This window comes from Urocampus carinirostris, chromosome 5 (genome assembly GCF_059441175.1).
Source record: "Urocampus carinirostris isolate Australia breed hairy pipefish chromosome 5, RoL_Ucar_1.0, whole genome shotgun sequence".
Taxonomy (NCBI): domain Eukaryota; kingdom Metazoa; phylum Chordata; class Actinopteri; order Syngnathiformes; family Syngnathidae; genus Urocampus; species Urocampus carinirostris.
In genome coordinates this window covers 35,822,510-35,838,379 of record NC_142353.1, presented here as the reverse complement: position 1 = coordinate 35,838,379, position 15,870 = coordinate 35,822,510, and the positions used below count along the sequence as shown (strand labels likewise).

The window sequence follows — 15,870 nt, the reverse complement described above, 5'->3', positions numbered from 1 at the left end:
GTAAAAGTAAATCCAAATGAAATATTTGGCTACACCACTCTGGCACACAAACTGAATAATTTCCCACGGCACAATAGAACAATTAATTATTGTGCCGTGACACAGTGGTTGAAAAACACTGTTCTAAGGTATATAAAGTGCACCGGGTTATAAGGCGCACTTGAAAGTTTCTGGCAAATTTGGGGTTTTAAGATGCACCAAGTAGTCCGGAAATAAGGTATATTCAATCAATCTTTGTGTTTGTATTGAGCATCCTTTTTTTACATCATCTTCGGTTGCACATCCTCCTTATCTACAATTATTATCATCCGTTAGCCCTGCTGTAATAAGCAGCTTTCATAGAAAACGGTACAGTATGTAAAAAAACATTGCAGGGAAACATCAAATCATTACTGTTTTGTAGATTTCCCATCTTACACCGCCACAAAGGGCTAGTTAGTGGTTTAGCAAGTACCGGTATATGAATTTTCTCCCCCGACAAAAGGACACAAAGGGTGACACACCCGCTTACAAAAAGCAGGAGTTGAGTTTCCAGTGTGCTTGTATGAAGTCATCAATTCAGGCTAACAATATGTACAATTAGCTTTGAACTGCCAAAAGATTAAGAGTCACCAAGCACGCGTGCATAAAAGCGTCAAGGTACAAAAGTCACGGCAGACAAGCGGTTAGGACACTTTAACAAAGGGAGTAGGTTGGGAAATGATTGAAGAGAAGAACAACTAAAGAAAAAAACCCTGCCATAGACACACACTCTACTTGTGTTATATGAATAAAGACCATCCTGCAGCAAAAATATATTCAGGGTTCGTACACCTTTTTCATGGCCAAATTCAAGCACTTTTACAAGAATTTTACAATTGTTTGATTTTTCCAGAACTGTCAAAAGAAAACTGATGAGAATCATTTCTTTTGCAGATCCACAAACATATCCGAGATGTGAGATTTTTAATCTTGTGGATACATTTATCAAGACATCCGATTTTTAGATCTTGAGTGAATCGCAGATCTGTTTATTGATTCAACAATTTGTGTGTAAATACTTTTGAGACAAATTTTTCCCCATATAGGTGATGGGTGAAATGGCGGTAAAATGTATATGTACATTTTCAGTTGTAGGAAGTTCTTCCCATTACAATTTACCACTGGGAAATGCTACCTTAATTTTTTCCATAGCACCATAATGAATCTCGATAAATGATTCGTAGTAGTTGCACTGATACACATTTCATAGTACCTTGTTCAGGTGTATCGTACACCTGTCCCCTAGGGGGCGATGACGCTTCAAAGGACAATGCCGTACATACTAATGCCAGCTGTCATTAATCACAAAGGAAGAAGAAATGCAATGGCAAATCGAAACCACTACAGAGGAGTGTTGGCCTCATTTTCATCAGACTTGTTGAGAAACACAGCAGCAATTTCAAGCATTTACAGGCACATCCCCCAAAATTCAAGCAATTTTCAAGGATTAAAAGGACCCTTACAAACCCTGTATATTATTTAAAGGTCTGCTGTGAGCCAATAAACTCTACTGAACATATAATATACACAAGCATAATATTTATTTAATCAAATGATAATGTGAAATGATGTTAAATTGTATTAATTCATATACATTTTTGTGATTGGGCTAAAATAATTGCAGAAACAATTCTGTGTTTTTGTCTTCAAACAAAGATGGATTTGTGATTGAGTGCATCTACTTGTGTTTTCGCATGGAATTATTTTTTCCCTAATCATGTTTTCATTTCCTATTGCTCAAAAACGCCTCCATTTTTTGAGTCAAGCAGCTGAAGGAGATCATGTGACAGCCTGTTGACTCTCGCCTGAAAAAGGCTTCACTCGCCTTTGTGAGTTTTTCACAATGACACCCGCTGACTTTGAGGCGCTTTAATAACCACCACAAGCTGTTTCTCAACTTAAATTACACCAGCTTTTTCCATAAACACCTGCGGGATGGAAACAACGTAGCCAGAGATATTATGTCACATAATGAATTATTTAATTCTGGGGTCAAACCGACTCAATTTCCCTTAGGTTTTATATAAAAAAAAAAAAAATCAAATGTATTTGACAAAAATTCCAAGTTCTTATTTTATCCGGAGTTTTCCCCCTACTTCAACATCAAAAGCTCCATAATTGCACAAAACACATTCTCTTTTATCAAATCTAAATACCACAACCTTTAGTTTGTGTCAAATTGCCAAAAGACACAGAACACACGCTTGTTTTGCCTCACCAGAAAAAGACGGTTCTTGTTTTTCCCATTCTGTAGAAAATAATGACCCTGCATCATTACATTGTTTACTGACAAAAGCCAGCTACTTGTTTAAAAGTTAAAGCTGACCAGGCATCTAAACACTTTACATTAAAAACATCACAATCGTGAAATAATAAACCCATAAGTGAAAAATGAAATGAAAGGCTCTGCATTTATATAGCACTTTTCAAGTCAATGAAGACTTCCCAAAGCGCTTTACAATGTGCTTCACATTTACCAATAGCGGCCGTGCAGCCATGTAAGGCTGCCAACCTGCTTATTGGGGGCATTATGGGTTCAGTGTCTTACCCAAGGACACTTCGTCATGTAACACGGAGGAGCCGGGATTTGAACAGCCACCTCTTGATCCCAAGACTATTTGAAGCTATGGACACCACCTTTAGGTGCTCACTAAGTGCTTACGAATCATCAACAGTCTCTCAATCACATACCTGTCAACCTCCGCCAATTGCTCCGCTTAAAAATGATTGCAAAGCTTCCTTATTGATCAATAATAAACCTTACAAACACAACACCTACCCATAGCAAGACCGTGTTGAATACAATGAGAATATTAGCAATCTAAAATGACATTGTCGTCTGATAGTAGGCGAGGACGTGGATGCGTTAAGCCTGTGTGAAAAGGTACCACTGTACTGGAGTAAGTTAATCTTATATTATATTGATATTTTTTTAAGTAACCGAATTGTAGTAGTTTGTTAAAAATATCAGCCCCACGAAAATTGTCATTTCATTGACCTGAAAAAAAAAAAGTTGGCCAGAGCAATTAAAACACAAATCCATATAAATGTGCTTAGTCGCCAGAATGGCAATGTTAATTGTTTAATGGTTTTGCAATGCAAGGTATCTTTTATGCTCACAAAGCTGTCAAACTGACAGCATATTTGACTGCCAATTTCTACCATTAATATGTCAACTGTATGACCTTCAATTTGGCAGTTGTGCCGCTTGGACTTCCGCGACACCAGCTGTTACTTCCTACCTTCGCCATTAAGTTTTCATAACGGCTAATGGTGGGGTGTCGCCGTCTCAGAAGGTCACCTGACAGTTCTAAACTCTCAAGCAGAAACCTTTGCGTCGGGCACCAGCACCGTGGTAACGGATGCTGAGCAGCAAAGCAAGGAACTTGAGATTACGGCGGGGAGTCAGGGCTACATGTCAATTGAGTAAATGGCTGACAGAATGGGGGTAGAGCAATTACTGTAAAACTATTCATTTATTTAAAACCAAGAGTTCTGTGTAGAACACAGCAAGGATTCCCTTTAGAGCACAGGTGTCAAACTCACAGCCCGCAGGCCACCTCTGGCGTACAATTATATCGGGCCCGTGAAATCCTTTTATATACATCTACTATAATGGCCCAGGTCTGAAACGCTGATAACTTCCAAACTATACTCGGATGCTAAAAACCACAATGGCCGAGAAAATGATGGTAACTGACATTGCCGGTAAACCTGTGTGTTTTATTTGTGGAGCTTTTGTGGCTGTAATTAAGGAATTTAATGTAAAACGGCACTACAAGACAAAACTTCAGCGTAAGTTGGAAAAACTTGAATCCACAGAAAAGATGCAGAAAGTTGAAAGGTTACCACCCTAAACAGACACCGCACAAAAAACTGAAAACTCTCGCAAAAAACTACCTCACACGAATGTAAAATGGTACTCACGTACATGCTGACTGCACTATGTTTGTTCACTGCTCAAAACAGACACCGCACAAAAAAAACTGAAAACTCATGCCAACACTACCTCATACGAATATAATAGTACTCATGTCTATGTTCTTGCACATGTCGACTGCACTACGTTTACTGCTCATCTTGCACAATGTCTGACCATTTCTTTTTTTCTGCACTATGATGTCCATGTTTGCACCAATGCATATGCTGACTATTTTTTTGCACTATGATGACTTTGCACCAAATGCAATATTGCACAACCCTTACGATACCAACGGTATCACGATAACACTGTATGTAACATCCCACATGCCGACATTTCTTGTGTAAATACCATGTAAATTATAACTATAGCCTTATCCCCCTTGTTTTATAACCTTATCTTCTCTGTTCCTTTATCTTCTTGGCTCATACCTCACTGTGAATGTGTAAAACTGGAGTGTCATGCCCAATTTCGTTGTCACAATATGTTAACCCATTTTGTAACAATGACAATAAAGGTATATTCTATTCTATTCTATTCTAAAGAAGAATAAGAAGATGTTTTTCACCAAAGCAAATTCCCAAAGTGAAAAGCACAAATTTTATTCATATTTCCGTTTTTTCATATTTACAATTTGTATGGTTTTGACAGATTGAGATATTTTTATGGAGAGCAACAATTTTTAATTCATTTAATTTTTAAGTTTGTTTATTCTTGAATAATATTCCTGACTGTTTTAAATTCATATTTTTTTATGTTATTTTTTTTTAAAAAGGCAAGTTTTAGCGTATTCAATAAATATTTATTCTGTTCGGCCCGCGACCAAAGGTGTGGTTTGCGTTCTGGCCCTCTGTATAATTGAGTTTGACACCCTTGCTTTAGAGTGATATGGTAGCACATTTTGGGTTTGAATATTCATTGTTCCAACATTTCATACACATTATTCCTTGTATGATTTTATACAGAAAAGTGTAAACATTTATGTGAGCCATCAGGTTTTTGTGACAACATAATAGAGGGTGTTCCAAATGTCTTGGACACATTAGGAGTCCCCATATGTTCTTAACCAAGAAGATAAAAGTTGTGCCATTTTAGAGCTAATTACAATTTTTTTTTACGAATTTCTTTTCAGACCCAATAATGGCATTCACTCAGCTAGAAAATGCGATTAGTGTGGTAGAATTGGCAAAAACTGAAAAATGGAATGCTATTTAATGTTCATTTTGCAAAAAAATCAGGAAGGAGCCACCAGAGAGAAAGTCCATAGTGATTTGGCATGGTAAATTCATAATGGATAGGTGTGTATGTCCAGCTAAAGGGGTTTAACAGTTTCTGAACACAACACTGCCAGAGAGATGGATTGGAATGTCTGGGCAGAATGTTCATGATCCCATGTCCTGGTTACCCAGATCTCACACCACGAGATTTCTTTTTCTGGGGATTTGTAAAAGGATTGCTCTATGTGCCCCCTATTCCAAAAGACATAGATGAGCTGAAGGCAAAAACAAGCTATTGCAAGTTGCAACCATTGACATTGCAATGCTGGGACGTGTTTGGCCAGAATTAGACTATCGGTTTAATATGCGTCGTGTGACCAATGGTGCTTGTATTCAACATATTCGAACATTCCAAATAAAATTTATATTTACAAGCTTTCTGAATTTACCAGATGTGTTCTCATAGTTTTAATATTTCCTAGAATAGTCAATGTCAAAACGTGCACCCGGTGCAGTAGACCCCTGTGATTCATTAACCCTGCCTTATGATTTTTTTTTTCAATTTATGGAAGATCTTTTTTTGTCCCAAACGAATTATTTTGTTCTCAAAATTACAGGGTTTGCGCGTATGACTGTGTGAGTAACATCCTAAGATGTCTGACAGCTATTGGTTGAAATCATATAAAATGCTGGTCTGACAGTGGTTTGCTGATCTGTTATTGGCTGAACTACATCCCACAATGCCATTCTCTTTCTACACCGAGTTTGAATTACACGTGCTTTGTGAAGCACTTGTGAGTCGGCGAAACAAAACTGTAATTGTAGTGTATTAGTTTGGTATGGGTTCCAAGGCTAGCGGTAATGCAAAAGGGGACGCAACAACATGATAACCTTGCTTTTATCCAAAATTAGAAAGGCTGCACGTGAATTGTTACCTCGCCAAGTTGCACAGCCATGATCAATCAATGATCCGGATTATTGTTATAAATAAGGTCGTAAAGGCAAGGGAATCTTCAAAAGCAACGACAATCCTCGCAAGCGGAAGTTTTAAAAGTGGTTTCATTTGTATTTTGCCGTCGCCATCTCCACCCTCTCTGCATCCATCTGTTATCCAACTCGACCAGTTTCAGACATCACACCAAAAGGTTAATAAAATGTCATTTTTTCTTTACATGTTTATTTATGTTATTCAACCATATAGACTTATATTACAGATTAGTACTTGACTTGCGCTACTTTGTCATTTTATGATTTTATGTCGGTAACTGGCTGGCAACCAGTTTACTGCCTGAAAATAGCTGGGATGGGCTCCAGCACCCCCGCGACCCTAATGAGGATAAGCGGTGCAGAAAAAGAATGAATGAATGAATGTTTTTATGTGAGGTACAGTATCTAGGTTCCAAACACATTACCATAGGCATCTATTCCCCGGTATAGGGCAATTTCACTTAGCTATCCCGACCTCAGAACGGATTATTTCATTGGTCCACTGTAAAAAGAAAATGTATGAACTGTGGAAGCTGTACAAGGAAAAATTAAATTGGGAATTTTGATATGCAAGAAAAGTGTTTTACCTTAAAAACACAGTCGCCTAATGAACTTAACTCTCAACTCAAGGCAGCACTCAAACATCTTTGACCTTCACATGTTCTTAGTCGATTCCTCCTGCCAGGCCAGACTGAGATGCACCGCAGAGGTTTTTGTTGGCCCGCTGCCACTTTGTACTCAACAACAACAACAGCAGCAGCAGTCGAAATGAATGTGACACACGACAGGAAGGAACTCCTCCGCGCCTCCGAACCACCAACGTTGATGCGGCCCCCATGTTTAGCAGAGACCCCAAACAAGATGTCCTCGGGGAAGTCAAAGAAGAAGCGCACGTGTGAGCACAGGAGTAAAAGCAGGAAGCCTCTTTCATTTGAAGTGGGAAGCAAGCCTTGATTTGTTTACGGGCGTGTGCATGCGTACAATTAGCCTTTACAGGTATCAGTGCTAGAGTATTAGCGTTTCTTACGTTCCATTTTGTGCGTTTTTTTGATTCAGAATAGTGTCTAGTCTGTGTTTAAAAATGATAAATGCTTACGTATTCCAGTTTTTTTTTCTATAGTATACAACTGAGAGGAAGATTTGAACCGAAGTACATGCCAATAAATTAAGAAAACAAACAGTAATTTTACTTATTTCTGTGATACATTTAAGTTGAATCACCAGTACTTTTCCTTTTCTTTTAACTACAACATGTGAGACAGTTTGCCAACACAATCCCTGATAAAATACAGTTCTAAGGAAGCTCTGTTTGTCTTGTAAAGAAACACTTCATTGTCTCAAGGTCTGCTTCCTCACGCCGGGGCATGCAACATTCTCTTAATCTCGTGTTTTACTCCATGAGGCGACCAAGTGAGATTAAAGGACATTTCTTTTGGTATACAGTGCTGTCAAATGTTAGAGCATTAAAACTAACTCGATAGTTAACTCAGTGCTATGCAATGTATGCAATGCTACGGACTGCTGTAGACATCAAAAATTCATTTTTTTCTGGGCAATGTGCTAAAGAAAATTAAAATATTACATTTTACCTGTAATTCTGGGCAAATTCAATTTTAACGTATTCTTATACAGAATAATTAACCTATTACACCAAACATCTACTAAAACAAAGTTTAATTATAAAAAATCCTGTGCAAAAAGAAAAACAACTGATTTTGGAGGAGTTTTAACAAGCTTAAAATGAATCTGTTACAAAAAAAAATCATAGCTATTCCTAATTGGGTAGTATCTATTGTAAATACATCCTGTCTTTATAAGAGCACCTCTAAACATGAGAATTTCAGTACATGAGTTTTTTTTTTTAATAGATAGATAGATAGATAAATAGTTAATAAAAATCTACCTCTGTGTAGGAAGGAAAATCCTGTTCACGGGCAGTCCCAGAGGCTACAACTATAGACAGCTTGAGACCGCTCACTGCTTGTGAATGCTTACTGTCGGCATTAGCTCATCCTGTTTGCGCATGAAAACTACTACAGGCGATAAAATAAAAAATATGCTGTAAAAATGTTCTGTGTGTAGGTTCATCCAAAGTTACAGTAACTTTAATTTTATATGTGCACTAGGTACTTACGCACTATCAACCGTCTCTCAATCTAATACCGGTAAACCTCCGCACAATGCTCCCTTTTTTGATGATTGCAAATTCTCCTTATTACGCAATAATACACCTTACAAACACACAGCGACACCCATTTACTTACAGCAAGATGGACAATGTACCGCGGCAATATCAATCTACGATGACGTTGTCGTCTGCAACCAGTGACAGATTATCCGGATCAGAGTCATAATGGTCTTTATTTTCCCCCCAAATTAAAATTGTTATACTGCGTACACAACGTGAAATGAAAAAAACAAAAACGTAATAAATAGGGGGGACACAAGTATGCGATCACCGTCACTCTTCAAACGCAATTCGAGTTACTAGCACGATCTTGGGACAAATTAAGCTTGTATGAAGAGGTACCACTGTATTTATGAGCTCTAAATAATTGAAACTAAACGATTACATTCATTCCTTGAATTCACAATTTATGAACATTCAAATTGCTCATTGCCAGAACATTGTTTAAATAAAATGTATATACATTTATTGCCCAGGCCTAGAATGAGTTAAAACCACTTAAGGTTTAACATCAATTGTGGAAATGCATTCAAGTCTGCAATTAAATGAAACCCTACATAGACCACGCACCAAAAAACAACGAACGCCATTTGCTAGCACTACGACTGAGAAAATTAGACCATTCAATATGTTTTTTGCTGCACTCAAAAGCATTCCACCCACCTTTTTTGAACTCTTCCAACATGGAATCCAGCTTGGTGTCATGGAAGACAAAGTGCACAGGGTGGTTGTAGAACTTGGTGATAGTCTTGAGCGTGGTGCTGTCATCCGGGTCAACGAAGGCAAGGTCTTTGACAAAAAGCACATCCACAATGTTGGAGCGCTCGCCTTCAAAGACAGGAATACGCGTGTAGCCGCTCTCCATGATCTCAGACATGGTGTTGAAGTCCAACACAGCATCGCTGCTGATCATGAAGCAGTTCCCCAAAGAAGTCATCACGTCCTCCACCGTCTTGGTGCGCAGCTCTAACGCTCCCTGGATCATATTGAGCTCTTCCTTTACAAGGTCATTGTAAGGCTCCGTCACCTTTAGCATCTCAACCAGCTTCTCACGGTTGTACACTGTGCCGATCTCCTGGCCCAACACGCAATCCAGAATCTTGCTGATGGGCCACGATAGAGGGAAGGTAAGGAGCATGAACAGCTTGGTGACCAGGATTGTGTTGGCGCCAACTGCCAGGCCGTGGCGTGAGCAGAGCGCTTGTGGAACGATCTCGCCGAAGATCACGATGCCCACCGTGGAGGCCACCACTGCGCCAATGCCCGACTTAGTCAGGTCATCCAACAGGATGGTGAGGGTCGTGTTAACCAGGACATTGCCCAGGAGGAGCGAACACAGGAGATAGTTCCCCTGGCGGCGGATGGGCTCGATCTTGCGGGCGTACTTTCTCTCCTTATCTGTGCCGCAACGCTGCACGATGCGCAGCTCCATAGGGTCCAGAGCCATCAGGCCCAGGTTGAGCCCACTGAACATACCCGACAGGACAAGCAGGAAGGAGATGAGGATCACCTGCAATGATGGGCGGTTAACAAGTGCTTGGTCACAGTATGCAAGTACATTTTTAGCTACTTTGAGTATGGTTTCACTCTTAGTCCTTGCATTTGAAATAAATAACTTGTAAAAAGTTGGGCACTTTGGGCTGGAATCTCGGCATGAACCTTAAATAAACTTAAATCTCAAGATGAACTTGCCCCTTAGTTGACTTAGTGTAAGTATTTGAAGAAACGCCAATAAGTAGAAGATGAATAGTAGTTAATAATGCGTTTGAACACCATCATTAGGACTGATCCTTAATCCAATTATCCTAGGTGTACAGTCATCATATAGTCCTATGGTATGATATGACGTAAGTTCATGCACGACATTCATGGTTTGTAATGATACAAAAAGCCGGCAATTTGCAACCAAGATAAAGGCAACAGAACACTCAGCGAAGTTTTATTTTATTATTAAAAATATTTTTTTTCCCTCACTATAGACCTATCATTTTCTATCACCTTTCTGTAAGAATTCAGCCTGCAACAAAGCTATAAATATTTTAATTCTCTTTATTCCCACGTAAGGACATCAAAATTGGGATGTTTTGCTGCCACCTTCCCACCCTTGTCTTTTGGACGAAAGGGAGACTAGGTGGTAATAAACAAATAGAGGGTCCCACTGTGAAGGTCTTGACTTAAATCATTCTGGAGCAGAACCTCTTTACCAGACGAGTCCACCTGCAGCGCTTCAGTTAATTAAACAGACTCCCTTTTTCAATACATCATGTCATGTGATGCTTCCTCATGGTCACGGTCTTTCTTTTTTCCCCTCTTAAACTCCCCTCGAGTTAGTGTTGCCAACAATCAGTTTTGTATTTTAGATGCATAAAAAAACACACACATTTGTTTGTACCATCGAGGCCGCTTGACTTTGTTAGGAATGTCTATTTCAACAAAATAAGAAAATACCGTAAATTCCGGACTATAGAGTCCACCCGATTATGCGCCGCACCCACCACTTTTTGAATGATCTGACACTTTTGTGCTTGTACAAGCCGCACCCATAAGGCACCCGAAGTAAAGCTTGCGACACGGTCGCAAGTTCAACCAGAGCCAGGCTGTCAGTTCCACATTTGTGAGGGGGATTTTTTATGAATTATTGTTCTATCTTCTTTATTCATTATCCATTATCGGTCAGTTCATAATACACTACAAAGCCTGGGTGCCGGGACTCTTACTCTCAGCCAAAAGGCCAAGCTAATATCCTATCCTTAAAACCTTGCTGCGATCATTGCGAATGCACAGTTCCCAGAAGTACTGCAATACATAGATGGTTCACAATTCTACAACCGCAGTTGGCGTCACAAATAGAAAATGATACCCTTAATTAAGGTATGATGCAGACTTGTACAATCGGGGTCCTGTTGAAAGTAATCCAAGGAAACAAAATGTATATTTCCAAAGTTAAGGGTGGGAAAAATATATATTTACCATTGTCCGCTACGACAACAGACAGATCTAGTGGTAACTCAGCTTTACCACATTTCCCATCAGCCTGCGTTTGCTCCGCTCCTTATTTTTGATTCGTCCATAGAACACATTATAGAATAAATCTCTAAAATAAATACATTATAAAAATATACAGTTGCAAATACATATTATACATGGTTACACATATTTACGAAGAAAGACGGTACACCGAGAGAGTTTTCAAAGCTTTAATAATAATAATAATATAACTCATCCCAAACCGTGCCTTTGAAAGGTACCAACACGCGAGTAGGATCACGCTCGCAATGTATCAAATGTGCCTGTTAATAAAAAGCATCTCTTATATGTGATATTGGCAGAAGATCGTCCCCAGTTTCCTCCTCATAACTGTCGCTATTAAAGGCATCTTTCTCATTAATGGAACGTACCTTAACTTCACAGAAAAAATATGCTAAAATTTAGAGATTGCAGTCCTTCTTGGCGCACATATTCCACTGGTCTGAATTTTACCTTTTAATCTCCTGCGCCTCTGGTGGCCGTGAGAAAAATTCAATAAATTAGCCGCTTCTCTGAATAAGCCGCAGGGCTGAACATTTGGGAAAAAAGTAGAGGCTTATAGTCCGGAATTTACGGTAAGTTGTTTTACTCCATTATAAAATGCTTCAAATGAAACAGTTACATTTGTTTGCATTGTGAGGGTCGGTTCGGACCCATCTATAAAAACAACAGTATAAAACACTAACCACCACCAAATCTGAAATCACAAGAGGACTGTTAGTCAACACAGTGACAGTCAGCTCCTCTACCACTCATATGAACAATAAAGGATTTCTTATTTTGCCATTTTTTCACTATATCCGCACAAACATAAAACAAATACTTGTCGACACATGTAAGGTCAATTCAGTATAAGGCTTGTAATCTGTAGAGTATTTTCCAGGGAATAATGTCACTTTATACCTTTTAAAGTAAGCCAGGGGAGTATGGCATCAAAGATTCTGCAAGTCTGTAATGCCGAAACCAAGTATTTCTGGAATTTACAGTTATACATAGGTGAAGCTGCAGGTGGCATCAGTGATGGGGGAAAAAAACAAACAAAACGTGAGGTCCTTAATAGGACTACTTAACTGCAGGGCCACAATGTCACTTTCAGTACTTTTACCAGTCTCATGTCTGAGTTGGAGGTTAGCATTACAAAGTACCACGTTCATAGAATGCAATTAATTTTCCCAGTAACGAGTACAGTAACGTGTCATTATAAAATGTTGTAAACATAGTTACAACATGGTGCATTACTCTGCTAGTTATATTAAAATCAACTCATGAGTTTTGGCGTCATTTAATCAGTACCAGTTCTGTCTTCGCTCCGGTAGAAATATTTAACCTAACTCAAAGTACAACTCAATATAATTGCGATGGCACCATCTCAAGCACAATAATTTTTCCCACCATATATACAGTACCATGAGTCTGAAAAGTTTTTGACCCAAAGAGACATAAGAGCAAAATATTTTGATGTTTTTTGAGAGAGCCATACTATATATTTTAAGACAGATTTCAGCGAAACCGCCAAACCTGCACTCCAGAAAAAAGCTATTTTTTCAGCGCATTTTATTTCTCCGTATGACATTAGATGATTTGATAAAATGTATGAAATAATGCCAGAGCCTCTGTCCCAAATCAACAAATGTACCACTTTAAACGTGTCTCCCACCTACAGTTACTTAAGATCATTGAGGTTCATTTTGACATTCATTTTTTTCATAAATAATGGTTTCAAAACAAGGTGCAAGCAGAGTTAGTTTGTAAAAATGTCCCCAAAAACTGCAAACAAAAAGTTTATGGATGTATTTTCCATCCAGCGCAGTGGACACGAGTGATATAGGAATATCGTGTATGGTGTGCATAGGTCTGCCAACCACAATCAAATGTTTCTGTGTGCCTGGCTAGCAATTTACGGGGAATTAGACTTTCTTCTGAGGGTTTTTATCATAAAGAGTCTCAAAAGTGAACATACATTATTTAATAAGAATCCACAGTATAAAGGATTCTTTAGCGACGTACAACCAAAACGGGGTCTGTTGGTGTGACACCTTGAAAGTAAACTGTAGTCAAGACCGTGCCCTTTATATATGGGACAGAAAGTTTGAAATAATCAGCGTTGCTCTGGCTATGTACGCACTTAACTCGAGTTTGAGCTCATCAGAATTGGAACGCTACGGATGAAATTTGCTCAATTAGCGTTTTATCTGCCAGCCATTTGTACTCATGAAAGCTTGTGAGCCATAGGTTCCCGACCCTTGCTATATACCGGTACTCCTATCTAAGCCTTATTTACAACTATAAAATAAAATACTGAACTCAGGGGGTTAGTTTAATTGCACTTACATATTTGGTTGTGTTTCACCTGTAGCGAATAGTCGGCAGTGGGTGGGGAGGGGGCGTAGCTTATACAGGAGCAATGATATTGATGTGGCAAACGTGAGTGCAGAATTTATCATAAAAGGTGCTGAATTTTGGTCTTTTTTATTCGAAAATGTATTTCTGCAATTCACCATGACTAAAGAAAAAAAACCCATCTTGGACAATACCCAGTAATTAATGAGGAAATATTGAGTGGTTTGAAGACAAAATGGATATGGAGTGCCACAACCGTTAGTTTGGAAGATGAAGATTGCACAAGCCAATAAATAGCATGCCTGTCAACCTCCAGGGCTCCATGCCCATACAAACTGTCGTATTTTCCCTTACAAAATAATCTTACATCTTTTTTTTCCCCCGGAATGATTCATGATGGGAAATCCCCATGCAGCAGACGCATGTGCACAGTAGCATCAAACCATTTCGTTTGCAACGAAAAAAAACGATACCGAGATAGAGGCTACCGCGGCGAACTCGTTAGACTTGATTGATTTGCCGTTTCGTGATGGTCGGTGTTTACCGGATGGTACCAATAATTGACAAATTTGCGTTTTTCCGTACAGATTTCCTTGTACGTTGTACACGTCTTAAAATGCATAATAAAAGTACTTTGTACGGCAAAAACGTACAGGTTGACAGGTATGAAATAGGAAGGCTTCAACAGGTTGATGTACACCTTGTCTCGCTGTCAGTGGAAACATACTCATGGATGTATTTATTTGGGCTCCCTCTGAGGCTCCATTAGCCATTCAGGTTATTGCTTTTTGATTGTAGTTATTCTCTTCCATTACTTTCAATATGTGGCTATTTTAAGCAGTTTTAGGTGGTCAGCTTTAGAGTGAATATATACAGAAATGTGTAACTAATTACTTTCAGAGTAACGCTCTACTTTTGGCTGTCAGTAATTCGGTGCGTAACGGAATTACTTTTTACATGAAGTAAATACTTTTTCCAGCAACACCAAGCACTGTTGACAGGAATGGTTATAAATATTGCATGCAATTGACACTACACAATGAACTTTCTCTTGTTTCCCTTACTTTTACGCAATTTAATCAGTACTTTTACAAGTCTCATTTCCGCACACGTGTTGAAGTACTTTTACCACCTATGATTCACCTGAAGCCAAACGGGAAGCAGGGACTTCTTCACCTCCACCACTCGTACGCGCCCGTCCCGCTCGTCCAGCAGGGACCACGCGTCCGTGGGGTCCAGGGGGTCTCGCACGCACAGGGCGAACACCTTGACCACCTCGCTCTTGCGGAGCTGCTTGACGGTGACGCTGGCGAGCCCGGCGGTGTTATGATTACTCACGTTCATGTTCCCCTTTACCACCAGGTCCTTACTATGCTCCGGACACGTCCCGTTAAGAGATACCTCCACATCCCCGTGGGCATCGTCTTCCTCCTCGCTGGAGTAAAGCTCCGTGAAGCGGACGAGCGCAGAGCTGTTGGCAAACAAGTGGAGCCCGTAGAACCGGACCAGGATGTCGCTGCCCTCTGTTACCTGGATCACACCGCGCTCGGTGGTCCCGGCTGGCATGTCGCTGTGCTCCAGCCGCATGCCGAGGATCCGCGTGGAGGCCCGCGGCTCGGCTACTGCCGCACCAGACGGCAAGCCCACCGCCAGGTGGGTCAAGAGCAGTAAAGTTCTCAAAAAGCCGCGTCCTCTCGACGCCGTCGCCATGTTTGTTTCGCTCACTGTCAACTGTGTCGGAGAAGGGCGGGGGAGCCGAGGGAACTGACGTCATCGATACGGTTTGCACATTTACATATCGTAAAGCTGGCCAATGGGCTCCTCGGACGTCATCGCGGCAACCTTGACCGAGCCGCCCTCTTGGGGAAGTTTTTTTAAACTGATTTGACCTTTGTGCCTTAACTCAAAATGCGACTTTTAATTGGCCGGTAAATACATCTAAAATACATTTGTTTTCTATTTAAATGTTCTAAATAATCAAACTTTTTTTTCATAATGGGACAGTGTGTAAAATTGAGTGCCTCCTACTCGTACATCCATCCATTATCTGCACCAGTTATCCTCAGTAGCATACCTGTCAAACTCCACGGCTCCATGCCCGTACAAACTGTCGTATTTTCTTGTACAAAATACAAAATAATCGTACACCATTTTTTTTCCCAGAATGA

General features: G+C 39.8%; 1 protein-coding gene across 1 annotated transcript in view; it reads right to left on the bottom strand.

Annotated features, from left to right (window-relative positions):
• cnnm4b (cyclin and CBS domain divalent metal cation transport mediator 4b) overlaps window positions 1-15,454 on the bottom strand; it is a 42,970-nt gene extending 27,516 nt beyond the window's left edge. Inside the window, exons 1-2 of the mRNA XM_088336597.1 lie at window positions 14,846-15,454; window positions 8,999-9,845 (exon numbers count right to left, since the gene is read on the bottom strand). Coding sequence (XP_088192723.1) covers window positions 8,999-9,845; window positions 14,846-15,412 — 1,414 coding nt within the window. The 5' untranslated portion in view covers window positions 15,413-15,454. The remainder of the gene's footprint in view (window positions 1-8,998; window positions 9,846-14,845) is intronic.
• Window positions 15,455-15,870: the final 416 nt, after the last annotated feature.